The sequence below is a fragment of the Anopheles maculipalpis genome, chromosome 2RL (assembly GCF_943734695.1).
Source record: "Anopheles maculipalpis chromosome 2RL, idAnoMacuDA_375_x, whole genome shotgun sequence".
NCBI classification, from domain to species: domain Eukaryota; kingdom Metazoa; phylum Arthropoda; class Insecta; order Diptera; family Culicidae; genus Anopheles; species Anopheles maculipalpis.
Window position 1 is genome coordinate 26,690,102 of NC_064871.1, and position 27,653 is coordinate 26,717,754.

A 27,653-nucleotide genomic window follows, 5' to 3' on the forward strand; every position below is an offset into this window, starting at 1 on the left:
TTAATGCAATACCGAATCAAAAACAAGGCAGGAAGCGGAAAAACTGTTCTCTGTAGTGTAGTGTAGATTTCTAAGTAAGTACACCACAAAACCCAACAACAACAAACCGTTGCAAAAGTTTGTGCTAGTGCGGGGGAGAAATGTTAAACAAAAAAAAAAGCGGAAGAAAAGGCTACAAAACTAAATCCCCAACCATTCGATGAGCTGCGGTTAATGGTAGCTGCACGTGTTTTTATATGAAATTTTAAACGTATTTTCTAGATTCAAAAGCTCTAGAGACGAACGCCGAAAGACGAAGAAGGGCGGGCTCGAAGTTCCGGTTGGCAACACGCAAAAAAAAAAAAAATCCCGGACAAAGCGGGTGGGAGGGGCGGGAAAATACCAAAACAAGTTAATAAGTAAACGAGCGTGAATTGGTCCTTTCATAAACCTTCTTCACGCGCCATTGTGTGTAAGTTTTTGGATTCTCTTGTTTAGGTGGTGTTTCAAACCACAACCGAACAAAACTAAATCCACCTTTTTGGGTTCAGGCACAATGAAATCGCGGTTGCGCGTGACACAGTAACGCCGAACTGAAGCAGTGTTGTTTTTTCCTCTGTTTTTTTTTCCATCTCGGCCAGTGCCAGAAAACCAACAGCAACAGCAATTTGCAAAGTGCGGTGTATTAGTTTAAAGCATTTCACACAAAGCAGATGCGCGTAATTCGTATATTGTTGCCAAACAACACCAATCGAATTTGCCCATTCTGTGCTGTATAGTTCGAATCGGGTTGGGTGGAACATATTTTCGTGCCGTGTGGCGTGTGGCGACCGTCGTAGGGTTTCGCCCTCGCATCGGACTGAAATATTTCCATTTCATAATGAAAGATTTCATGCACAGCACGTGTGCGTGCGCGTGGCCGTTTGCCACGCTGTTTATTGTGGCCTTCCCTTCTTGGCCGGCTCATCGGAATTTTTACTATAAAAAAAAAAAACACTTACGCTGTCGTCCCGCTCTTTATGCGATACCGAGGTTATGTTTTACGATGTCTGTTGGCTGTTAGTGTGTGCAAACAAACAAACAAACAAACAAAGAAAAAAAACCTGTTAACCTGTACTGTTTCCGATAGCATTTGTACGCATCACATCAATCGGCAAGCCAAAAGCTAGAAAAAAGAAATAAAATAAATGGAAAAATTTACTCTCAACAGTGTGCTGAAGAACTGCTACACACATACAAACAGTGGAGAGAGAGAGAGAGAGAGAGAGAGAGAGAGAGAAAAAAAAAAACATACCGGTATATCGCTCTAATCGTGTGTAATAAACAATCAAAGACAAACTCTTATCTACGTAAATATGGCAAAAAGGTGTCAAAACAAACAAACAAACAAAAAAAACAATCTGTCTATAAAAGAAACAAACATAAATCTGTAGATTTTCCTACGTGACGTTGGTGTTAAGTTGTGGTGGCGTAAGTAAGTAAGAGAAGAAGAAAATTACATTTAAACAAGAAAACCCTTGTAACTGTGGTGCTGTGCATTAAGAAAACAAAAACAAAAACAAAACAACACAAGATTTTAACGAACATGTTATTCGTACCCGTACGCGATCCCGACACCGAGAACCGATAGACCGGCTGGCCTAGCCGGCCGGTTTTGGTTCGAAACGATTATATGAAGGGAGGAGCAGAATCGATCACGCTAGCAGCTAATATATAATATACATACATATATATAGGAACCGTGGAAGCGTGTGTTTCACGTGCGCTCCAACCAACAATTGGCATCTTCCACTGTTGTTCTGCCATTGCCATCTATACACACAAAAATTAAACTTTAAACACGGCGCTGCTCCAAACCAAGCGCCACTGAAATACCATCAAGCAAAGATGTTGTCCAAAAGCGTGTCTAGAAATGATCGGACTAATGATATAGATATACTCGAAACTCACCAAAACACACTCACAACTTTCGCGCATAAACTTACACAACACACCCACTTTAGGTTAGTGTCACAGGTTGGATGTGACCGGTGCCGTTGATGAGAAGATATCAGCTACAAGAGGGGAGAAGCTACCGTAATCCGTACTGTGTAAAATACTAGTGTCGAATCTTTGAACGTTTCATGTTACAAAAAAAAACCCAAAACCCGTGCACCGTGAATGTGCATGGCAGCGCCAAAAAAAAACATACACAAAAAAAGAATAAAACATTAAAATTAAAAACTAACAGGCAACAGGCATGAGTAGTGAAAAGTGTGCCATCCTGGGATGGTTGGCACGGCATGGTTTGGAGGACGATGTCTATCGATAAGTAGTAGTTACTTAAATGCACGTTTCTTCTCCACGAAGGAAACACTGTGACTGCAGTCGAGGGAGAGAGAGAGAGGGAACCTTTATCGCGTTTTTTCTGTTTTCTCATAAACCATAAAAGCAAACGAATGAGTTATAAAATTAAATAGGAATATAAAAGGAAGCGAATAGGCATCTATTGTTTGCCATCGGTTAAAAACTGTTGGCACAAAGGCGTGTAAAAACAAAAAGGGAAAATGAAAATACCAAAGGCGAAATTTGTTTGCGTTTGTTTCGTGTTGAAATATTTCATTATTTCGCCACCCAGCCCACGCTTACCACGTGGCTGCGCTGCACGGTTTGTTCAATTTTATACACAGCTCGTCCGGCTTTACTCTCTTTTTCTATTGTTAGTTCCTTAGTGTCGTAAAGGTTTCTACCATCTCCATTACGTTTCATCCCTTGTTACTACACTACAACTTTCTGTAGTTTGTTATCATTAATTCTAACAATTATACATGTTCTCGTACATAATTTACTGCTCTGCCTGCACTCCACCGGCAGTTCCATCAATTACACACGATGATGCAGGAGAAAAAAACGGCTCTCTCGCTAGCGATGCATAGTCTCGATATAAGTTAGTTTATAAATTAGGATAAACAAAAAAACAAACGAAAGGGCTAATGCTAATTGATTGCCGCATGATTGAGCGGGGTGCGCGAATGTGTCGAAGGGATAGCGAAGAATCAAGACGGGAAAAGGGGATGTGGATTAAACAAAAAGAAATAAATTATATACAAAAAACCGAAAACACTTAGCCTGTGTCTTCTGCCTTTCTTTTCTTCTGCTGCTGCGCTTTTAAATACGTCACTAGATTGTCGATCCGAAATCGAGCTACTAACTTCTATCACACTAACTGCCCGGGAGCGTTATGGCGTCTACTTCTTCGTATTCTCTCTTATCCAATCCATGTACTCGCTGATACGCGTGTACACACCGGGATAGCCCGGTTCGCCACACTTGTTGCCGAACGACACCACACCGACCTGTGTCCAGCGGGCCTCAACTAACATCATCAGCGGTCCACCAGAATCGCCCTGACACGCATCCACGCCACCCTCCGAGAACCCGGCACACACAAAGTTGTCCGTAATGGGCTGGAAGTAGGCTCGATTGCAATCCTCGTTACGCCAGACGGGTAGTGTCGCTTGCTGCTGCTTGGTAGATTCCTTTCCACCGTAATACGTCGTACCCCAACCGACGACCGTTGCTCGACGGCCTAAAACAACCAGACGAAGACAGTGGTTAGTTATTTGTCCTGAGTGCACAGATGCGATCGCTACCTACCAGCTAGTCGCTCCTTCGACGGTAAATTCGCCCCCGGTAGACACACCGGTATCACGTACTTCGACTTACGAACCGGTTTGTCCAACACAAGCAGCGCAATGTCGTTGTAAAATCCGACACGCGAAAACCGGGGATGTGCCCGCACCTCCGTCACCTTATACGTCACCGGAGCCGACGGTTCCCCATCGGTGGACAGATCGATGTCACCCAACCGGACGGTGAACTGTCGCGCCGCAAACGGCCGTTGCCGAGAATCTCGCGTACAGTGAGCGGCCGTCAAGATGTACTTCGTGCCGATCAGTGATCCTCCACACCAGAACTCGGTACGCTTCGTGCCGTGCAGGAAGATCGCTGCCATCCACGGCCACTGTCCAGTTGGTGCCTCTATACCTCCCACGATCCTACCGGACGAATATTCCTGCTGTCCACAGTCCTGCGGATCGACGATGTTATCGATCGGTTTGAGTGTGGCCGATAGTAACGCTCCACTATCATCCGGAGATACCGTGTACACCGGCACGAGGGGCCGTTTAGTGGTGGTTGTGGTTGTACTCGTCGTGGTCGTTGGTTTAACAACCGGGCTGAGTACTAAGCTAGACGAACCACCGCTACCCGAACCGGATTGCTGTGGCCGTGGTGGTCTGGGCGTGGTAAGCACTGTACTGGTGGTGCTTATCGGACAACAGACGCCCGGTACGAAAAGGCTCTTGAAGCAAAGCGATTCCCGCAGGTGACTCAAATCCAGCAGCAATCCGGGACACGTACTCAAATCCTCACACCTTCCGGGGCGCCCGTCCGGCGTGCGGCAACGATTTTCAATATCCTTTGTGGATTCGATGATTTTATCTACAAAAATTAAAAAAAACAAAAAGGTTTTAAAAATCGAGGAATGATTGGCTGGCTTACTGCATTACTTACTGCTCGGCGCTGGTTCTGGCCGGCGCGTCGTTGTACTGGTCGTCGTCGTTGTCGTACTTAGCCGCACCTCCTGATGTGCCGGATCCTTGCGCTTTACCTTGTTCTTCTTCTTCTTTTTCTTCTTCTTTTTTTGCTCGCTTGCTGCACCACTGGCCGGCACGGGAGGCGATAGGATCTTGTTGTCCGCGAGTGTGAGCTCATTGTCCTCCTTTCGCTGTGCTGTAACTGCAACTGATGGTACAGTAATGGATGCGACCATTGGTTCCAAGGTGCTGCCAGTTGACACGATCACCAACGGACCAGAAGTGACCGCGCTGACTGTTTCGTGGTCTCCCCCCACACCGACACCACCACCATTGCCCACCCGCTTGATCAACGGTTCGAACGATTTGGTAATGTTTTGCCCGAGAACCGTTTTCGTGAGAGTAAGAAGCGCTTCCGGGACGGTTTCCTTAGTGCCGGGGTCAACCTGCGTGATGGCACTCGCTTCCTGTCCCTTGGTAATGTTAACGATGTACCGTCCGACCGTATTCAAAGCACCGAGCGTCTCGGACAATTTGTTGAAGGCTGCATCGGACAGCAATCTCGCTCGTGTCGTGCTCGTTTCTACCACAGCCGGCGCTGGCGACTCTGGTTTGATAGGCACTTCCTCCTCCTCCTCCTCGTCATCGTCCTCGTCCTCCTCGTCCTCATCATCATCATCGTCATCGTCGTCATCATCTCCCAGCCCAAAGTCAAAGTAATCGTCGTCATCATCGTCGTCGTCGTCGTCATCATCCTCCTCCTCGGCGGGTGGCTGCTTGCCAACCGGCCGTAGTTTGGTAACCTTCGAACCAGCTAAAGGAACTACCGGCATTCGTGACCCAGCTGCCAAGTACGAAGTAAATCACGTTATTCGTAGTCATTCATAGTCGCCGTTAAGCATGTAACTCTGCTTACCTCGAACGCCGGAATCGATCAGTGCCGGTGATCGTCTGCTTCCACCGGCCGAAGAATCGCCCCTCACCAGGGTGTGTGACAGAAGCAATGCTGTCACCAGTAACACTGTAACGAAAAAAAAAACGAACCAACAAAGAAGGAACGATTATGAACTAGTGTGAAATAGAAAAAGCCAGGCGCATAAGCACGCCAATCCGCACAAACGGACACAAAATACAAACAGTATTAAGTAATCGGCACCCAGCCAGGGAACCGGTTTTGCAAATTTAGGCCACTTTCTTCTTTGCTTCAAAAACATCAACACCATAGCGAACGGGCCAATCCATCTTCCGATCGCTCGTCGCTTTGGACAAGATCGGGTGGTTGCTCTGTATTTTTTAGCGTCTGTGTCTCTTTCTCTCTCTCTCTTTCTCGCTCTCTCTCTCTCTCTCTCTCTCGATTTTAAATGCCTGCAGGGTATCCGGAACTACCGGGAATATCATCGTTAGCGAAGGATGGGCCGTAACACGTTACTTTTTCATGTCTGTTTGTTTCGGCACACCTGTGACAATTGTGGCATTATGCAATGGGATCCATTTCGGACGCTGGATCACGTAAGAAGCACAACGGTGTCAGTCAAGGCAAATGTCCGGCAAGGGCTAGTAATGCAATTGATATTCATAGCAATGGGCGAAGGTTTTGGCCGTCAAAGCTAGTGGTCGATTACATTACTAACCGCTTGACAGCTAAATACGTGACGTTTGGTTAGTATTTATGAACCAAAGATATGTTGTACTTTATTATTATTGCAGAAGATTTTCATTTTTGGATACTTCTAATAGTATTTTTTACCAGACATTGTACTACAGGTATTAATGGTAGTAATTACAGTAGTCCAAGTTCTTCTTGTAATAGCGATCTATTAGGTCACGCCGGTAATTGAAAATTGATCATTCAGTCCTCCAGTCCAGTGAAGATCACGCGTTTAACGTTTTTAAAAATTAGATAGATTTTCCTTATCCCATCATTTTTAAATTGAAAATCTAACTTCTTCTTAGCTTAGCGATTTACCAGGTCATGCCGGCCATCGGATGGCTTGCTCGACTTGTTGATTATCACGCAGTTGGATAGTCAGTCCCGATGGGATTTTAGCCCCGGTCTAGCCGTGTGAAGACCGGCGTCACTGTCGCTTCTACCACCGGGACCGTGCCGACATTATACTATAAATTCCGCAAAGACCGGAAACCAGTAGCTGGTAAATAAATTGCGAAAGTAATCATGCCAACGCCATGGTTCAACTTTCCTTTTCGTCCGCCTGTCAGTGTACCCTTCTTAGTACATTAGTAAACATTTGTCTACGGGACAACTGCAATGCAATGGTAGAGGTGTGCAGTTGTACGTAGTCTCGAAAAACTTCTTGTTTACGGCGCACCCTACGTTGCGTCCCACTGTAGCTGCCCTTCCGAACCAACCAGATAAAATGTTAAATTATTATTATACCCCTTTCCTCTTCCAGTTCCACTGCCCTGCAGCCATGTTCTGCAAAGCCAGCCAAAAAGGTACAGAAAATACAGACACAATAAATGGCGCACGTAAAGAAGCGTGGGGTACGACCCGGGCGGAGAAAGCAGGAAACCCGAACCCCGCATGAACTGTGTGGAATGCCACCAACCACCACGTTCCTTTGTGCACGTGTCTGTGTGTGTGTGTGTGTGTGTACGGACGTGCTTTAAATTGTACCAAGGGTGTAAAGATGGAATTTGTTTAACAAAATGCAACATCCGAATTATTACTATGCCCTAAGCCGGTAGCGCGCACTCGAAGCTTCCTTACGGAAGGGCCTACTAAAGGTAAGTATTTCTTTCGTTACCTTTACCTTTACTACGTCCAAGCAATCTGGTGCGATACCGTCCACCGCTACGCTAGAAAGGGTTATGTGTTTCATTTTCCCAAAAAACTGCACTGTCTCGAAGCAAAAGAAAAGCACGCTCAATTCAACCGCAAACAGTCAGCGGTTGAGCAAAGTTTTGAATCATATCGATTGCGCATACATTCAACCAGCACCTCCACAAGATGACGCGTTCGAGGCATCGGTGAGGAAGTTTGCGCGATCTAGTAATGCAGTGAAAGTGAATTATGAATCATTTGGTGGTGCTTGGCGCGCGGTTACTCGTTTCGTGGTTACGATTTCGTTTCGGTTTCAGTGTCGGATTTCATACCGAGTTGGTTCTTTCCTTTTCGACCGATTATCTTGCAAACTGTTTCTTTGTTTCGTGGCTACGCATTGTTGTACGTTAATATGTCTCATTTCATTCCGTAATTTATAATGACGCGTGTTACGTGTAATGGATTAAGTCTAGCTTCGTTGCTATGACGATTAGGCGAAGAGTAGTAGAAGATCAAGCTTAAGACGTTTGTTTGAAACCTTTTTTAAAGGGTTAAATAGAAATTCTTGAACAAAGTTCATACGTAGCATTCTCTCCACGTGCTACGGTAACGGTAATTCAAAATGGATTATAAAACTAGAAAATTGGTGTAATTAATACAAAGCATTTAGGTTGATGTCGAATACACCGTACGGCATAGTCAATCATTCATTAATCTATCGAAACGAATGCACCACATTTTTCATGACAAAAAGCTATTCCCCAAACGAAGTGGAAAGTAAAAACGTTCTCTTTCTTCATCCCAACTTCTAAATGGTCTGCACGGCTCTAACCCTCTGCAGCAGCATCCATCTGCAGACAATCTTCCGTTAGGTCATCCGCCACACGAAACCGGTTCTTCTGGCCGGTGCCGAGTGAGCGTTCAACGATCCAAATGACACCGCGTCACGAAACCATTAGATTTTCTTTGGCATCTTCTTAAAGAACGTGCAGAACAGAGCAACTGGGTGGCGTGACGTACGATAGGAGTGAAAGTAACGGCATCCTAGTGAGGAATCTAAAACACACCCCGGCAGGTGTTAAAATGCCATCAGCTTCAAACGGAAGCGTTTTGGACAATCAAGAAAATCGAGAGTGTTTCACTTGGAGCATACCTCAGAGCTATTCTTACGATTTGATGCTTAAGAATGGTGTGCTGAAGAATTTTCCTACTAATTGTATCGCTTGATTTGTTTCTATTGATCACGTTAGAAGCTTAACCCGCAACTGTACTTCACGATTCTGATTTCTGCCAAGCAGGCTAAACGAAAGCGTCACAAATAATAATTTATTACAGTTATTACCTATTTTCTACGTCATTTTCTCTCTTCTCCTATGCCTAAAACTTGTTATAATCATTGCAAAGTTGAATATTTGTGAAATCAGCGCATAATTATAGTCATGGGGGCGTTTCCGCCGTATTGCGTGTCCTGTCTGGTTTCATAAAACAATCTATGCTGTCGAGAAGTCAAGTGAGAGATTTTTCTCATCATTGATCTTGTCAACTATCGATCAATTGTCCCTACCATTAAGCCTGCTATATTACTAACCTGCGCGTTTTTCCGACGCTTTTTTCCAGTGTTTGTAATCCTATCAGCAGCCAGCGTTCTGCGTCATTCTTCTTTTTATTTCTTCTGCTTGGCTTAACGACCTCTAGACTTTCTAGACTCTCCGATACCACGTAGTTGGATAATCAGGCCTCACTACGGGGGGACGGTCCGGATGGGATTTGAACCCCCGGTCCTGCCGATTGACGACCGGAGTCGCTGTCGCCTATACCACCGGGCCGTCCCATTTTTTTTATTTATAATCCATTATTTTGTGACGTGGTATTTCAGGATTAAATATGTAGTAATATTCGAACGATTGAAGCCTTAACACAATATTACTTTTACTTGTCTGCGCGATGACTTTTTAGGAGGTGTTTTAATTATTATGACGATTCATTTGACAGTTGGGAGAAATTAAGAAAAAAAAAACCTTGATACTTAACTTAAATTTGGACCTTATTTTACTAGTTTAATCTCATTGTAAACTAGAAAACTTATATATGCTACAAAATGCATTCAAATATGTCTGATTTTATCTATTGTTATTACGAGTGTGACATTTCGCTATATATTTTTTACTAAATGTTTTCAAATATTCCATTAAATATTGTATTTTACAATGCATATCTCTCGTACTGTGCCATGGTGGTAGATTCGAGATTTATTTTAGCCACTTGTTTTGCGTTATTTGACATCTTTTGATGTGTATGATCGGTCTTATTATTGCTCTATAGAGTAACAGTTGATTTTTTAGATTCAATTTAGTGTTTCTATTAACGAAGAAGTAAAGAGATTTGATGGCTCTTTCACCGTATTCACTCATATAATAATAATAATAATAATTTGGTGCATAAGGGCACCAAACGACTGAGCTACATTGGACTAGGATGGGCCTGACTAGACTGCAGTATAACGCTTTTATGCATATGGGGTCGTCAATGTCTATTGTCATCTTAATTATTATTCCTAAATGCTTTATTTCCGAGTCCATCTTTTCTTCTACTTGTCATATTCATCGAGATAATGTTACTACTCGTACTGTTAACAGTAAATCCCGTAGTGAATTCATTTGAGACACGAAAAATATGTCACAGTAAATTGTAATAAAGTCTTCAGGAACTACTTTCCTCAACAACTCCCTATCTTATCATGGAGTAAAATGTTTCCGGTTGAAATTACGATTAGTTTGGTTATTTCGTGGGAACGTCCTGGCCAGTTTGGCCAGGCAGACCATGTACTACAATTACCAAATGCCATTCCAATCTTCCAATACAATCACAAAGTCTTCTTCAATACGTCAACAGGGAATGACGCATTGTCATTACATTTTGTCGAATATGGCGATGATTTGCGTCTTTCGTATTAGGGTTAAGTTCTCCCTGTAAAAGAAATCCCCTTGTGTAAAACGACCCACAAGTAGGTTAAGAAGAGTTTGCGAAAATGGTTTTTGTTATTAAACTCCAGACGGAACTGTCGATCCTCTGCAAAAACGTCATCCGACAACGATAAACTGCACATTTCAGTTGTAAACGGAATCGTGCATCGAACCATCACCATCGAAACAGATAGATGAGGCGTAAAAGTTCATTCTTCCACCCTCAGTGGCCAAGTGTTACAACCGACTTACGAAATCGACGAATCGAAAGATTCGGTAAAAAGCGGGGTTTTTTTTTCTCTTCCCTAACCGCGTGAACGTGACACGCGACAAAGACCGTTTTGTGTTTGACTTTGGCTGTGACCAAAGACCGTTAAAGTTGGTACGAGGAAAATGAAAACGAAAAAAAAAAAACAACAATATTTCCCAACACTTCCCATGCCCCATAGTTTCGCTTTCATTCGTTTGTGTAACATTTACGCCGGGATTCACTCCACTGTTGCGGATCCCATCCATCCACTCGATCCGCTTTTCACTCGGAACCTTTTCTCGCTCTTTACTGATTCGTTCATGCATACACATTGGGCCGCTCGTCTTTCTTGGCTGTGTTGGATCAATTTTGCAATTGTTATTGTTTCTTCACCTTGCTTCCTGCCACCGTTCCGTTCCGGTCGCTCTATGTTGACCTTCCCTATCGAGCATATCTGCATATTTGCATTGCTTTTAAGGCCGCTTTTTCCGCTTGTAGCTTGCACCCCCTCCGTTTTATAAACACCGAAAAAGGAAAACAAACAAACAGACAAACAAACATCATCCGCACTGTTTCTCCGTTTATCATTTCTTCATTACAATGAGCGAACACAAACAGCACACGGCATGCAACGTACAGGAGGACGTACCTTAACTTCCCTCCCCGTCACGGACTGTGGTGAATTTCGTCTTGGTAGCGTCTTGTAACGTCTTACCTTTGCCTTCTTCACTTTCGTACATTACCAATTCGCCAAATGCTTATACACATTCGAGAGGTTGTGCTTATTGTTGCTGCTGCCGTTGTGTTGTGTTTCTTCCCTCTCGGTTTTTTTTTTTTTTTTTTTTTTCGGGGGGAGGCGAACCATTAGTCCACGGCGACCATAATCAGTAATGAGCGTTATGCCCGTACCTCGAGGTACCCCGTGATATCTTTCTCCTGGACCAAAACAGCACCAACCACACAGCACCATTTCTCATTTCCCTTTCAATTCGGCAGGACGGCGACTCCCGCCTAATGATGATGCCTCGAACAATAACCGAAAGATTGCACAACCGCGCAGAGCCGAGATCCGACAGCACAAACTGATAATGATACGGTGCGGAATTATGTAGCATGACGCGCTCCGATTGCACCGGATGGAAATGGGGAAAACGCAACGCTGAAAGGGGTGCATCGTGCCGGAACAGCGCCCGTTCGTAATCAACCCTCGCGCAAGGTTGATCGTACGCAGAGTTTTTTACGACCACTGGTAAAGTGGGTGGATGGTTTACCGTGCACCTGGCAGCGCCGAATGCAATTTGATTATCGAGACGAGGTTCAATGTGTGTGTGTGTATGCAAGAGTACCACCAATTACGCTATTAAAGTGCAATTTCACCTTAAGAAACTAAACTGTGACATTTCGATTGTTGGTTATCAACACGTTTGTGCGGACGAGGTACTTACCATTCTATTATCTTTTTACAATTTTGTAACCTAACTTATTGAAGATTGACGGAAAAAGGGCAAGGGCTTATGCGGCTCTCTTTTACATATTTATTTAAGTCCTATTTTGCCGCAATTATGGTAAACGGCAGGACCGGGGCAACCCGTGGTGAGGTTCCATACAGCACACACTATACTAGTGATAAACATTTCGGACCGAGTCTATTAGGTTCGTTGCTTTTCCTTGAATGGAACGATCGAACCTGGTTTCAAATAGAATCACAAAGTAGGTTTTTTGTACCTAAATTTCGTTGTCCATGAGAATGTTAGAACCTGCAATCTAATTGATTTTTTTTTCTGTATAAAGTTCGATTATTCCGTTCGATTAACAGTCGGATCTTAAAAAAAATTTATTGCAAAAAAAATTATGTATAGTAATATGACAAGGAGTGACGCTTTGTTTTCGGAGCAGCGTCAAGTGTTTTTGTCCTTATTGACCATGTCGAAGCTTGTGGAGCAGCGCGCATATATCAAATTTTGTTTGCGCAATGCAATAAACGCTGCGGAAACATTGTGGATGTTACAAAAAGCCTTCGGGGAAGAATCTATGTCGAAGAAAAATGTGTACAAATGGTACAGTGGTTTCAAGAATGGCCGTGAGAAGGTTGAAGACGTAGACCGTCTGGGTAGACCATCTTACTCTACCGACGACGCCCAGGTCGTCCAAATCAAGGATTTGGTGGTCAATAATCGTCGGTTGGCGATACGAGACCTTTCGGAAAGTCCATCCAGCGAAAGCGGCCAGATTTGTGTGAAAAACTACAGTTGGGTTTTGCATCACGATAGTGCGCCCTCCCATACGGCCATCATTTTGAGGGAGTTTTTCGCAACAACTGGCACTCATAGTGTTCCGCAACCACCGTATTCGCCAGATTTGGTACCTGCCGGCCGGTTTCTGGCTGTTTAACAAGCTAAAACGGCCGCTTCGGAGACACCGTTTTGACACTACGGAGGAGATTGAAGGCGCAGCGACGGCGGAACTAAAGGACATCCCAGCATCCGCGTTTTCCACCTGCTTTGAGGAGTTGGCGAAGAGGTGGAAGAGGTGCATTGCATCGGAAGGAGATAACTTCGAAGGTGATGAAAAAAAGCAGTCACTTTATTTTTCGGGTAGCACAGTAGTGCTACTTCTCTACTTCGAGACCCGCGTATCTTTATCCTGAACCAAAACAGCAACAGCACCAACCACACGGTACAATTTCTCATTTCCCTATCGATTTATGTGTTATTTCTTCTCCATGTGACGTGTTAGATCGTTTTAAATTGAGTACAATGCATTAGGTAAGAATCCGCTAGAATTTAAGAGAAGCAGATGAAAAATCAGAACCAGAGACGGATTCTGCCCTTTCTGAGGCCCTAAGCGGAAATGGTTTTGGACGCCCTTAGAGAAACGGAACAGATCAAAGTGTAAGCAGGCCCAAGGCGGAAGAGACTTTCATCCTCATCATCCGAGGCCCCTTCGCCTTCATAATCAAGGGATGATCGTTGTAGCTGCCGATCATGATCCCCATGATCGGTGCAGCTCATCTCTCCAGCGCGGCCCTCCTGGTCGACGAGACACCCTCGTCTACGAGCCTTTCCTGATCGACGAGGTCCCCTGGTCGGAGAAGCATCCCTCAGCTAGAGGGTCGCATCCCTCATTTCGAGGTGGGTCGCTCAGTCACGCTTATAGGAAGATCCGCCTCTGATCAGTACTGTAGATTGAGTGTACTAAATAGTTTGCAACTTTTGATAAACTTCATCATTTTGTTTCTTCTTTTTTTTCTTTGCTTTAACAGTTAGTCCTATGTCCATGCAACCAGTCACCTTCCGGATTTGGTGCGTCGTTATCACAGTTCGTCCTTTTTCATCTACCCCTTTAATAAGCACCGTCTCCCACAAATCTCAGGTTTCTCTTGATCTGTTGCGGTAATGGTGGGTAAAACCCTTTCACAGACGTTATCCATTTCATGACAAGTACGCTTCCGCATTACTTCCGCCATTTCCAATCATATCGCTAACCCACCACCACCGCCACCACCACTGTCATCGATCAAGGAAAGCACGCATCGCAAAAACCTATCATAAAATAGTCAACGGTCGTGTCAACCCTTTTTCCTACGAAAGATGGAACACCCGTACGTCTTTCGGCGCAAAGTACACCCTTTACGATGTCTTTTTAATCGACCCATCAATAAAGTTGTACTGCAGCCACAAAAAGAAGAGAAAAAGCACACACGATCGTAAACATTGGAAACATCGCTTGTAGCAAGTCGCAGCGAAAGGTGTCAAAATGAAGCCGTAAAGAAAGGAAAGAGGAAGCAGAAAATCGTCCCTAACGCGTACACACACACACGTAAGCGTTTGGCGCCAGGCTCATAGCCCAACCGCGATTAGATGGCGCCAATTCCGCCTTCGTTTCCGTGCGGGCTTGCCACGTGCTTTTACACACAACCTTGCCGCCAGCGGTCGATCGTCAATTACTGTCACTTTTAGCCGGCTGTCAATTTTTATTACACCATTTCGCCCCGCAATTATGCACCTGCAACCGTGTGCCATGATCGCGGCTGCTGGGAAAGCGGAAGTGGGAAGGACGTGTGTAGCACAACAACAAGAAAAAAGCATACTTCCCTGGCCACCGTAAGCTACCGTGAGGGGTCGTGCAAATGGCCATGAAAGCGCACCACACTCTGTAATGGTTTGCTTCTGCTAATGTACCTCCAACACCGGGCATAAGGTTATGATAGGCGAACGAAAGTGAAATGGCATCGTGATCGGTTGCGGCGGGCGCATTTCGATCATCGGTTTGGATGGCGTCTAGCTCGATCTGTTTTTTTTTTTTTTTTGCTCCTCCTTCTCCGCCTCTTTTTTTTTCAATTCCGTCTAGGTATCGTTATTCAACCTCTCGGCAGCACTAGACGCTAGCGACTACGGAAGGTATGAAGAAAAGGCAGCCTCCCTGTTAGCTTCTTAATCGATCGATCAACTACGGACGGGTTGCTAGAAACGTGTCCCTCCTTTTGGAAGTGGTTAGGAAAGAGAAAAACACACATACACGCACACAAAGAAAGTAATTATGTAGGGAGAGGAAAAACACACAGACTCTTGGCCGGTTGTTTGCCAGCACGGGCTGGCCCTGGTAGGCACATCTCGAAATGGTCGTTGAATGAGTGGACACGTCTACAGCGAACTCCATCAAACAAACAAACAAAAAAAACCACAAACAGACGCCCATTTTGCCACCGGTCATACCAAAACCAGACCCCCCACATTTATCTAATCGATTAATCAGCGCGAAATCTTCCTTCACCTTTGTGTGGTGCCTGTTTTTGCTTCTTTCTCCAAACGTCTGCAGGCTGGGAAACAAGTTTTTAACAGCTGCCGGAAACGGAGCGCCAGCTAAGGGTAGCACAAACTGGAACCGGACCCCATACGTACCGGATATGGGAATAGCCTTTTATTTTTGTACCGAAGCACTAAGCAGTGTTCTGCGATGTCCCGACGCACGCAACAAACGGAGCATCCATTCCAGTGTAGGTCGTTTTCGAAACTGAAAGCCCGAAGTTAAGCTAACGAAGCTCTTTTGGCTTTATACGATTCGGAAGCATGTTGGTAAATAATTAAACGGTACACGGCCAAAAACTAAGCCCCACTGCTTCTCATTAGCTGCCCGACTATGGAGTGTTTTCCCTTTATTTTCTGCTACCTGATCATAACGATGGGAAGCAAACAATATAATAAACATATATAAGATATTGGCACAGTTAATACGATTTTGGCATAGTTTATTACTATTAAATTTTTTAGTGTTTTAACGTCTGAAAATATGCTGTCGATGTTCGCGAACAATCCACCCGAACGAACGATCCAACGTTCATGTCTTTTGTCTTTGAAGTGCAGGCAAATTTTACTGCTTTGTCAATTGATATAACCACTGACCAGATCTTCACTCGGAGGTTAGATTTCACTCGGGATGACTCGGAGGTGGAGACTTCGGGAACTATCTTCTATAAGTCAACCCAGATCCTGACATACGCTGATGATATAAACATCATTGGTCTGCGGCTCTCCCAGGTAGCTGAGGCCTACCAAAGGATCGAGCAGGTGGCAGAAAACCCCGGTTTGTAGATTAACGAGGCAAAGACCAAATTGATGGTGGTACCATCAGCGGCCCTACTAAGTTATCCAGAACCAAGTAGGGGTGATCGCAAATTTGAAGTCGTCCAAAACTTCATCTATCTCGGGTCAAAAGTCAGCACCGAAAACAGCATAGAGACGGGGAGTTGCGCGCTAGGATATTGCCAGCCAGCCGGTCATTCTACAGCCTGAGGAAACATCTCATCTCAAAAAACTTGTCGCGATGGTCGAAGCTGGGACTGTATCGTACCTTTATAGTCCCAGAACTTACATACGCCTCTGAGACATGGACCCTGTCCACAACAGACGAAGCCCTCTTAGCCGCGTTCGAGATGAAGATGCTCAGAAGGATCGTTGGCCCCGTATGTGTGGAAGGACAATGGTGGAGCCGCTACAACGACGAGCTGTACGAACTGTATGACGACCTCACCGTCGTGCAGCGAATTAGGCTCGCCAGGCTCCGACGGGCTGGCCCGATGTTATACGCATGGCACCGGACGACCCAGCTCAGAAAGTCCTTTTAGGCCGTCCACACGGATAGAGGAGGCGTGGTAGGAGGCGTCATCCTCCCAGATTGAGGTGGGAGGATTGCGTGGAGTCATCTGCCATCAAGGCCGGGATAACGTATTGGCGAACGACGGCGCGGAGCCGTGAGCGGTTCAGGATTCTGCTGGGGTAGGCCAAGACCGCAAAGCGGTTGTAGCGCCTGATAAGTTAAGTTAAGTAAGTTAAGTCAATTGATTAATAGTAGCTGAAGCTAAAACAGTCGAAAAAACTACAGTTGATTGCTTCTTCTGTGAATTTTATTCCTGAGCGATAAAGTTGGATAAACGTATAGAGTATTTACAGGTAATTTAATATATTCCCTTTGCTATAGATTTACAAAAATTTTCTATAGATGACAGATTCCGGGCATCAAAAACTCAAGCACAAGAAGCTCATGTAGCAAATTTCGTGTTTATTACTTGCTACAGTATGCTATGCAATAAAAAGGCCAGAAGTTTATTGAGAATAACTGGAAAAATTGAAAAGATAAGTAAAAGTTATGTTGCGCCAAGTTGTAGAGATTTAAACTGTACGTTTACTCACATTTTTTCATATTTTTCACACACTATTTCATTTTTAACTGGCTTGAAAAGAGCTTTAAATATCATAACTATCACTTACGAAAATCCATTATTTTGTATACAAAAGATCATTTTAAAATTCGGCTTAAAAACAGGTAGTAGAAGAAGCTCTCGGACAAGGAAATGAATAATTCGTTGCACATGATACTTTTTGCTGTGTAAAACTCGCTTTACATGTTTAAGATGAATCCAAGAGAATCACTCAAAATCACCAGACGTTGACGATGTCGTCGTTCAAAGGTCCTCCTTTAACTAACCTCATCAGTGATCAATAGATTGTAATTGACCTTAGCCAAGCATTCTGCAGCCATGACGGTGTACTAACTTCCAAAAAAAACTTTAAGAAAACACAAACAGTTATGGCGGTCAGAAGCATTCGAGCTATCTTCATGAAAAATTAGTTGCACTGTCCCTTTTTCTTTATGCAATACAACTGTTTTAGCTGCTAAAATTATGCGATTGAGGATAAAAAAACTGTTTTTTTATATAACGAAGATAAAAATCTGGGGGGTAAGGCGACAACGACCGCCTGTAGTGAGGACTGGCTATCCAACTATGTGGTAATGGCAAGTCTAGTAAGCCATTCGATGACCGGCGTGACCTAGAAGATCGTTGAGTCAAGAAGAACTAAGGCCTAGAAGCGTTACAATGTTACTATTTTGATAGTTGTACGAAAGATCGCCTCTTTCGATGAAAAAACATCATTTGATCATCTTTTTTGATCATTTGTTCACTGAAGAACGCCCTGGTCGTATAACTAAATTTGATCCTCACAAAAAATTTGACAAAAAAACGCTAACCAAAGATAAATTGAACACATTCCCGCATGTGACGATTCTTTGTTCGTAAGCATTCACCGTTCCTTACCGCTAATACTTCTCCAGGAAAAAAACATCTGTTCACAGCTAATGATACTACATTAGCACGTACAACCGTGACAACTCGGCCTGTCTTTAGGTATGCCGTAGGGCAAAGCTGATTCACACGTGGTTACTTCGTGCCAGCATCATGCCAGTGTTTGGGTGAGTGTTTCCCGGCCACACTGATCAGCCGCCACTCTTTTGTACGAGCAACCAACAGCGGGGGGAAAGCATTCTTCCTTCAGCGGGTTCATCGGGTACACGGGACGTCCGGCATTGTCCGGACCCGGTTATGCGATCATGAAGAATGGGGTCAACCGTGACGAACAGGAACCAAGCGGGATGATGGAATGAATCCACCGAATAGCAGCAATAAAAAAAAACAGACACAACACATGCAGACAGTGGATACGTTTTCCCTCCCAGGAAAGCTATCAAACGAGCGAAAAATAAAATTCAACTCACAAACACACACACACACAGACGCTCATCGGGTACTTCAACCTGTTGGGAAGTTGATGAATATTTCATGAGCGCCAATCCGCCCGCAAAACCCGTCCCGATACGGGCGCGCGTACAGCCACAGAGATGTAGAGGGTTGAATTGTTACACCGACTTCCCTCCTGTTGACGAGCTTGTCGCTCGGCCGTCTTACCCCTTTTTCGCTTTCTTCGCCGGGGCCTTTCGGCGCGGGCTTTCATTTTCCGGCGGCGGTTAAAGTTTATCGCTTTATTAAGCGACGCTAACGGTTGGTGATTGACCGTGATAGATCAGATCCGAGTGATGGTCAGCGGTTTTACAAAGCGATTCCATCGCCGGGATGGGTCTGGTTCTTGCCCGTGCGCTACAGAGATAATTGAAAGATTTTCATTCCACGCAAACAAACGACAACATTTAAACTTTTCACATTGACTTATATTATCAACGGCCACTTAGCAGGTATGACAGCTGTCACTACGTTACCGTTACCGTGAGGTGGAAAGCAGCCATTTGGGCGTACGATTGTAAAACATGTCGTCGCGTTGATTGTTTAATTGCTTTCGCACCGCATAATTTATAACCCATCGGTGAGTTTATTTTTCGCAGCCAGAACTGATTTACGGCCGCACCGCGGACACGGTGTGAGGGCTGGCTGGCCCAGTTTGTACAGATTTATAGCTTGCGTTATGGTTAGTTTGGTAAAATTTATAAACAAAACCCAAACCCATCGGTTGTATTCACTAATCAGGTTAACAGCGCTTCTCACGCTCCGTGTGTTCTGGAATTGTTTTAAAATTGTGTCCCATTTTTTTTTTTGGGGAATTTTTTTCTTCATTTATTGCTCCACAGAGATCACCCGGATGGTAGGAATTTGTAAAACATGCTTGTGTGACTGACTCGGATTCAGACAAATCAGCCAGCTGTGGTTGGCACCGATCGTGACACGATGGCCATTGTGATGACCTGCATTCTTCAGTAGACTTGTACGTGTTCAGATGCAGCCAGTTGGCATTTGACCAACAAAGTTATGGCTCATTTGGCATCACTGCTGACGGTGACCCGCCAGAAGAAGTGGAACTCGAAACCGCAAAGGTTGCATAGTAATATCGAAGCATTACCTTCCTTCGGGAGTTCGGGAGGGAAATTCGTTTGTCAGCTTTATCTTCAAAGCGTTGATCAACATCTAATTCGTATTAATACAGACAAATTGAGCTCCTTCCATAATGGCACTTCATCAGAATTAATAGCTTTCAGAGCTATCATCTTTTTACCCTTTCCTTATTGTCCTCCAATCCCGTCTCTCCATAACGTCTTTATCCAAACAAATGAATCATTCTCCATGTTGATACAAAATCGAGGTTTTAAAGCAAAACTTTCGCATGTCCTTGGCAGTCAATTTTCTGTAAGTCTCGGGCGTCCTAATGAGAATTAACTTTCGCCGGCAGCTCTTTCCGTTCGTACTGAGCGCATTTTTAATTCCTTCCCTCGTTCGGTAGCGCCTAATTATCATTTCTTCATTTCAGAAAGAAAAGCTCATAAATATGCAATAATCAATGCACGAAGCTTAATACTTTGTAGCGAATTTCGAATTGATTCGCCAAAATCACACGCTTCAAAAGGGATATAGTGTTAAGGCGAGTTTGACCAAATCTGTTCCACTGATCTGTTAGATTGGCTGCTCAACACAAACAACAACTCATCGGACAACCGGGCTGCATGATGCAATCGGCGTACTTTTGTGGCCTTCCACAGCTCCGGAGAAAAGCATAAACCCGGACACGCGAGCATCAGGGAAAGGCCCTGAAGGTGAACGAGACAACGATGGTTGCAATGGCTGCAATCGTCACCCGGTCTGGAGGCCACCGTATGGATGACCCACTTCCACACGTACCTTGCACAGCGTACAGCGAGGAACCGCGTGAGATGATTTCGACAGAAAGAAAAGAGGGAATGTCCACCGGTTGCGTCGTACGGGGCGTTACGCAACTGTGCCAACTGCTGCAGCAGCAAAAAAAAAGCACACACACACAGCCCCATAGGCCCGGTAATCCGTAACTAATCAAACATGCAACACACCATCCAACGGATGAGTCACTGAAAATGGTGTTACTGTAGTCCTTAGCGAAGAAGGTGGACATTAACGCGTGGATCGGAACACAATCGAAAGGCTGTTATTACACGCCAAGCGTTGTTTCCATCTTTCTTGCACGGGGGGGTTTGTTACGTTGTGTGACATGCAGTTGAGGTTAAATTTTACAACCATGCGAGAAAGTTTGGCCATGTGTGGTGTAACATACTAGAGCTTGCATTAAGCTAAGGAAATTCGCTACTCTTTGGCTACATACTCTGGTTGAATGTGTGATTTTATTTCCGCTCCGTAAGTGTGACTGCAAAAGAAGTGCTTGGGAAATAAAAATCAATGACGAAACATACGACTTTAAATCTTTCTTATACGGTGATAAACTACTGTATTAAATGAAAAATTTGATATAAAAATTCCAACGTGTTTGAGGACACGCTGGATCAACTAGGATAGCCATTACGGTGGGTTATACGTTGCATTAAAATGCATTAAAAGAGCGACCTTTTTCAGATGCATGGTAAATTTAAAAGACAAAAGATACTATTACCATTCAAATTGCGTTGTTTCCTTTAATAAATTGCCTATTTAAGGAAAAATATTCAACTTTTGCCTTGTTATCTTGCGGTCTTTTGGCGACACTTCTGCCGTAAGTGTCAAAAAATATTTTTTTGAGCTTTTTTTCTAATTAAAAGTTCGTCTATTGCATCAATTCGTACTTGTCTTCGACCGCGTAATTACTTAGAAGAGATTTTCCTCTTCAAATTGATCCAGAAAATTGCGATTGGACGATTCTACGGTATACTTAAGATGGCAACTTGGGATCTCCTAGAATGCCCAAACGGTCCATTAATCCAGCGCTGGTTTCGAATAAATAATAACATCACTTCGCCATTTTTTGGAACTTTTTAATGCACGTCGCAACTATTGGGAGGCTCCTTGTACTATAAATCACATCGGTCAATGACATTCCTGGAGAAAATAAAACGGAATGTGACGTTCTTTTCATTGATTGTGAACCGAAGCCTCTGTTGAATGTTCCAGTGGCTTCCAATGGTCCAATGGCTTCCAATGGCTAGTGGCCAGTTCCAGGCTCCCACACTCTACAAACATTCCCTACTCTAGAAAGGCGAAAATCTTAAAAATAGTTGTCCGATTGTGATAGATCGATTTTCTGGGGCCCGAAATTAGCAGACGAAGAAACTGTTGTCGTACTAGCTACTGTAAATTAGAAGATAATACTCTCAATTTTTGACAGCTTGTATTCTACTAGCATACATTGACTACTGACCGGTGGACCGACCACCAGGTGACAGCACAAGCGCATGAAAAATCGAAATATTTTTGTCGCTTGTTTGTTACCCTCAAATACCTTACACGATGGGGTCACATAATGAGAATGCCGGACATGGGACATGATCCCACCATGAAGGCGTAGAGAAGCACAGAGAGCTCGTTGACTAGATCAAATGGAGTCAAACCTGTCGGAGATCGGATGCATCTTTGGGCGGAAAACTGCAGCCCTAGACCGAGGTTCCTGGAAATGGATTGGCAACATGGCCATGTCGACGCGTCGTGCTCAACCTTGAGAGGGCCAAAAAGAAAAATAAGATCGCCCTACACAATAGGGAATGATCCTTAAACACACACCTTTTCCACGTTTATACACTTTTTCATTTTCTGCTTCTTGGCTTAACGACCTCTAAGTGGCTTACTAGACTGCCGATACCACGTAGTTGGTTAGTCAGTCAGTTCTAAAACTCAATAGAAACATTCTCTAGTATTCCGTTCCATTCTCTGATGTCTGATGGCACACACTACCCACTGCTTTTCATTTAAGTTCCAAAGCTGCACTCATTTCAAAATAGCCTACCAATACCCTTTACCGAACCGATTCCCGGATATCCCAAAGCTTTTCCGTGACGCCGACGCACTAACTACGGCTCGATCCCAGATCCGGTCGGTCTATAAAATCTCCTAGCTCCAAAGCCACCACGATACACGATCGCACGATTGCGTGCTTCATCCACCACAAAGCGAAGGGGTAAGAAGCGATTTGATACCCAGTTTAGTGTGTACCAACGTTGCTCCGAGCCGGGTATCGCGGAAAGGATGTAAGTGTAGCTGGTGTAATGTTGGCCGGAAGTGAGACGTTTCCGAGACGCGATGAGAAGAGTAAAAGTGGCGCATCGTCGTTTGGCGTCATTTTGACAAGGGGAATGCATTTTCCACTTTGGTACCGGATTCACATTCACCTTTTTTTTTCGTTGCTTTACATCGGTGAGATGTTCGGTGCAATTGTGCATTGTTTCTGCACACGAAAGCTGCACACGAATGGTTGCCAGACGGCTGAAGTCAAACCCAAAGCAGGGAAGTAGCTACGTGAACACTTTTGGAAAGTGTACGATCGTCTTATTTTATGAGATCAAGCTAATCGTTGCAATCGAAAAGGCAGGATCACTATTGATGTGAGCGATTAATTCATCCGCGAGGGTTTTTGGGGAGGGAAATAAAGTTTATTGAAAAGTGCCACTGTGAGCTGGTTGATTTTATAGTACAATCGCGCATGTTTTTATTGCTTTTAACATAAATTTGCTGGAAGTTTAAATAATGTTGTGATAAGTTATGATTCAACAAACGAACATGCCCGGCAAAAAAAAAACAAGAAGAAAATGCCTTGAGAAACTTGTACAAAATTAACTCAAGAAGAGCTGAGAATATAGCACCGAGCCGTAATACTTTAAATTAAACAAAACCATATTTCAAATCGAAAAACAAAAACATTGATAGACGTTACGATCGTAGTCGGCTTTGCGTTACTATGCATTACGAAGGTAAAACTGCGATCACACGAGCTACTACCAACGTTTATAGTGTGTCATTCATTTCTGCATTGCATAAAATGCACAAGAATTTATACCAAATTATTGCAAGAAACGTCTCTAGAGGTTGCATTATTTAAACCATCCTTTTAAAAATGATTTAAACACACAAAGGCCAGTAAATGTTGGCTCAAAAAAGGTATTTAAATTCCCTTCCTCGCATAATGTCTCCCTCTTTCTCCTCTCTGTATATGTGCATTACATTCTTTTCTCTTCTGTGTTGATTTTTAAAATATTACCTCATAAAAATACCGTTATTTTCATTCGTTTAATTCATTTATTATTACCCCTAATGGATGGTCCGAGCGGTATATAAGCGGCTCAAATAGAGGCCAAATTTTTCAGATAACTTCACATTCATACCATTGGACCTCGGCTCAATTGTGGGGCACCATTTCTCTGTCTCTTTCCCATAAGAACAAAACTCGTGTGCCAACTGTCTAGTGATTTTGTCCCAAAAAAAAAAGGCGCAAACTTGCAAACCAGATGCCTTTCCCACGCGCTGCTTAACTGCACTTACCCGCGAGTGCCGCATTGATCCGAAACGTTGATCCCATGTTGAAGAAACCCGAATCGCCAGCAGGAGCCTGTGTGGCTGAATGCGGATGTACGATGTAGGATGTACGTCTTCTTTGAGTTTGGAGGTGCCTTGATGGGTGCCTTTTTTTTTTTCTTCCCTTTATGGATTCTTTTATTTTTCCGGTCCCCAATCTCCCTTTATTCAACTCACTAAAGGTACAAACCGGAAACGCTAACAAAACCACAAGTACACTCACACACATACACACACGCGGATGTGCGTGGCAGATTTTTGTTTCCTTTTGCTACTTAACGAACCATTGGCCAAAGCATGGGGCCCGGCACTCTTACGTAAGGCGCTTGCTGGTTGCTACTTCTTCTTGGCCACGCCATACACGCACATGCGACACTACACGGGGCCGTTTTACTTCACTTTACGCAATTGAAAATTTATTACACAGCGTTGTGACCACCGTGGCGGTTTAAACGACGAAGCACGAGACAGAAACACAGAAGAAGGAAAAAAAACCTTTATGTATATGCAACGATTACCGGATGCACTCGCGAAAAAGGACAATCGCACAAGATGACGATGCTGGGGACGGCTTTGTTTTTCTTTTCTTTTCTTTTATTAGTGCGGTTTTATTTTCCGCTGCCAACATTTGCAAAACAAAACATAAACGCCGAATAATCTTTTGTGTCGCACGGTACCACACACACGCTCGAACCTGGCACGGTGTAGAAATGTAGCACCACAAACAAATTAAATGTATCCATATGTACACTTCCGGTTACGGATCCGGTCCAGGGAAGGAGCTGTGGGAACAACGGCGAATGGTGGAACAGGTAGGATGACTTTCGTTTTCACCTACCAGCGCGTGCGATCTCTTGCAAAGCCACGGAAGATGCCGTGCAAAAGTTAGCCCCCACGCGTACGATTACTTCTGGCGGAGACACTCTTTTCGGCACTTCTCACACCGCTCAATTAAATCGATTCTGGCGCTCGATTTGACACTTGTCTATTTTGCTCCATTCGTTTGGCACCTTGTGTAGCTCGCTCGATTCGAAAACAAAACTCACTTTCAGCAATAATCGATACAACGATCAGCTCCGTTGATCAGCAGCGATCAACACACACTTCCAACACAACACGTACATGGGGTGAGCGCGCGCGCGCTCGTTCAAAAGAGGTCCGGTGCGCGTCACGTCTCGATCGGGTTTGTGGTGGCACACGCGACCACCGTACGGACGATCTTGCAGCGAACCAGGCAACTATCGCTCTCTTCTACTCTCGCACACTTTTCTCCACTCCATTTCTTTGCGGGCCGGTTTTTGGAGACGGACCACGAAGCATTGATCGGAGAGGGAAAGCTCGGAAGCTGGACATGCGGTGTGTGCCGGGCCCGTCGGGGGTTCGTCGCTTTCGATTGCACGCAGATCCCACCTACGATAGTGGGAATGGTGTGCCTTACCAGCCGTCGGGAAGGTCGCAAGTTCGAATCGCGATACGCGTACGGAAGGGAGAATTAGAATGTGTAGAGAGAGAGAGAGAGAGAGAGAGAGAGAGAGAGAGAGAGAGAGAGGGAGAGTGGGAGAGTGGGAAAGAGATAAAAAGAGAAAGAGTGAAAGAAAGGGGCAAAGAGCTAAATTTATTCACCCACGTAAGGAAAACTTAAATGGTCATAATGCTCAGTATTGACCCTCTTCGACCCAAAATTAAGCAGTTTTCATAAACTTCGAGGTTTGTTTTCAAGTAACCTAAGCCTGAAAACATTTCTGATAATGATTTAATTTCATGTAAAAGATATCTTGTCGATTAGAAATTTTGGGTTCTGTGTGAAATTTTCTTTTTAACTAAAATGAATCAATAGGAAACCAAACAACCTTTTATTTTTAATGAATGTCTCTTAGTTTAGTTATTTATCTATTCAAAAATAATCAAAACACTGCATTTTGCACAATGTTGTGAGTATTGCATACATTTTGGAGAGTGTTTCAAAGCACAACACCAAGGTGGCGCTTTAAGTCTCAAATTATTCACATGTAGGTGGCGCTAGTATTGTCCATATCCGTTAAATCTCAAATGAGCCAATAATACAAAAATCGTTAGCAACAGAGCCGCAACGAATAGTTGACCTTAAATGTACGCCACGATCTACCCTCCGGCATGGAGAATATTTTCCCATTTCGAGTATCTCTTCTACTTAAAGCTGGAAAAGACAAAACAATACCCTTTCGAATGTGGGGCGGCCCGGTGGTGTAGGCGACAGCGGCGCCGGTCTTCAAACGGCAGGACCGGGTTCAAAGAACTGAGTATTGACTTACCTCACTCCATGGTATTCATAAGTCAATACGGCCAGGCCGTCCTTACGAAAAAAAACCCTTTCGAATGTGTTATAATAATGAACAATGGCATAGAAATTTATCTTCTCAATAGATCCATACGAACCTTCATATTGTTTACGATTTATTTTATAACATTATTTTGTGGTCTCAAGGTAAACGGCTCCATTCCATTGATTGTTTCCATCGAGTTGGTGGTAATTTCAGAGAAATTAACCGTATAATGCGCTAATGTTTTCACAGAAATATTTACACATACTTTCTATCTCTTTCTCTGTCTTCCGTACGATGAAACTCTCGCATTAAAACACACTTAGAGTTAAAAATGTTCACAAATGAGTTTTTCATCCATGCATATGCACCATTGACACTTACACTTCCGGCACACGTTAAGTTGGCATCGTTTGAATTATCTTTGCTACGCTATACTCTTGACAACTAGTATAATTTCTTCGTAATTGCTCCGAAAAGGATAACATCCCCATCTACATCTGTTTTCATACGTGTGCTTAATAACATCTACCACGTAGTTAGCTATATTTATTTACATTAATTGAGTTGGCGCAAGGACCCTCGATACGTTCATCCATCGCATTTTCGTTGCACCGATCCTTCTGTTGGATGCATGCCTGACGGTCAATTTCCAGATCTATAATCAACTAATTTTAAGCGGACTGGAAAAAAGCTTTTCCTGCATATTTCTCATTAACTATTTTATCTACTACCTTTCATTTTGTCACTCATTCACGCATCACACACAGTAAAGCCGGTTAGGAATTTTTCGAAAGATTAAGTAAAATCAATCACGACGCGGGGTACAAAAGGAGCTCCAGAGTTCGGTTGTTAATTTGTTATAACCACTACTTACTGATATAGCTGTATAGCTAGCGCAAATCTGACGAAAATTTTAACAACCCCAAGAAACTAATACAGTGGCGCCCCTGCTTCTAATCTTTCGCTCAGATGTACTGATAACTTTCTACACTCTTCTGCTTGCTTTTCACTAGTGCCTTGTGTACTTCCCTTGTGATCACATTTGCGTCTAGCTTTGCCTTAACCCTTGACTATTTTAATGAAACTAAAAAATATCTGGCACAGGTACGTTTACTGATCCACCACAACCCGTCTGTCTAAAACTCTAACACCGTACGGAGTTATGAGAAACCCAACGCAGGAAGGAGGGAAATTTCGACAAAAGCAACGAAACTCAT

General features: G+C 43.9%; 1 protein-coding gene across 1 annotated transcript; it reads right to left on the reverse strand.

Annotated features, from left to right (window-relative positions):
* Window positions 1-3,206: 3,206 nt before the first annotated feature.
* Window positions 3,207-5,954, reverse strand: LOC126565794 (serine proteinase stubble). The gene is given in 6 exon segments (XM_050223007.1): window positions 3,207-3,547; window positions 3,616-4,461; window positions 4,534-5,400; window positions 5,473-5,767; window positions 5,770-5,811; window positions 5,874-5,954. Coding segments are annotated over 6 exon segments (2,472 nt in total).
* Window positions 5,955-27,653: the final 21,699 nt, after the last annotated feature.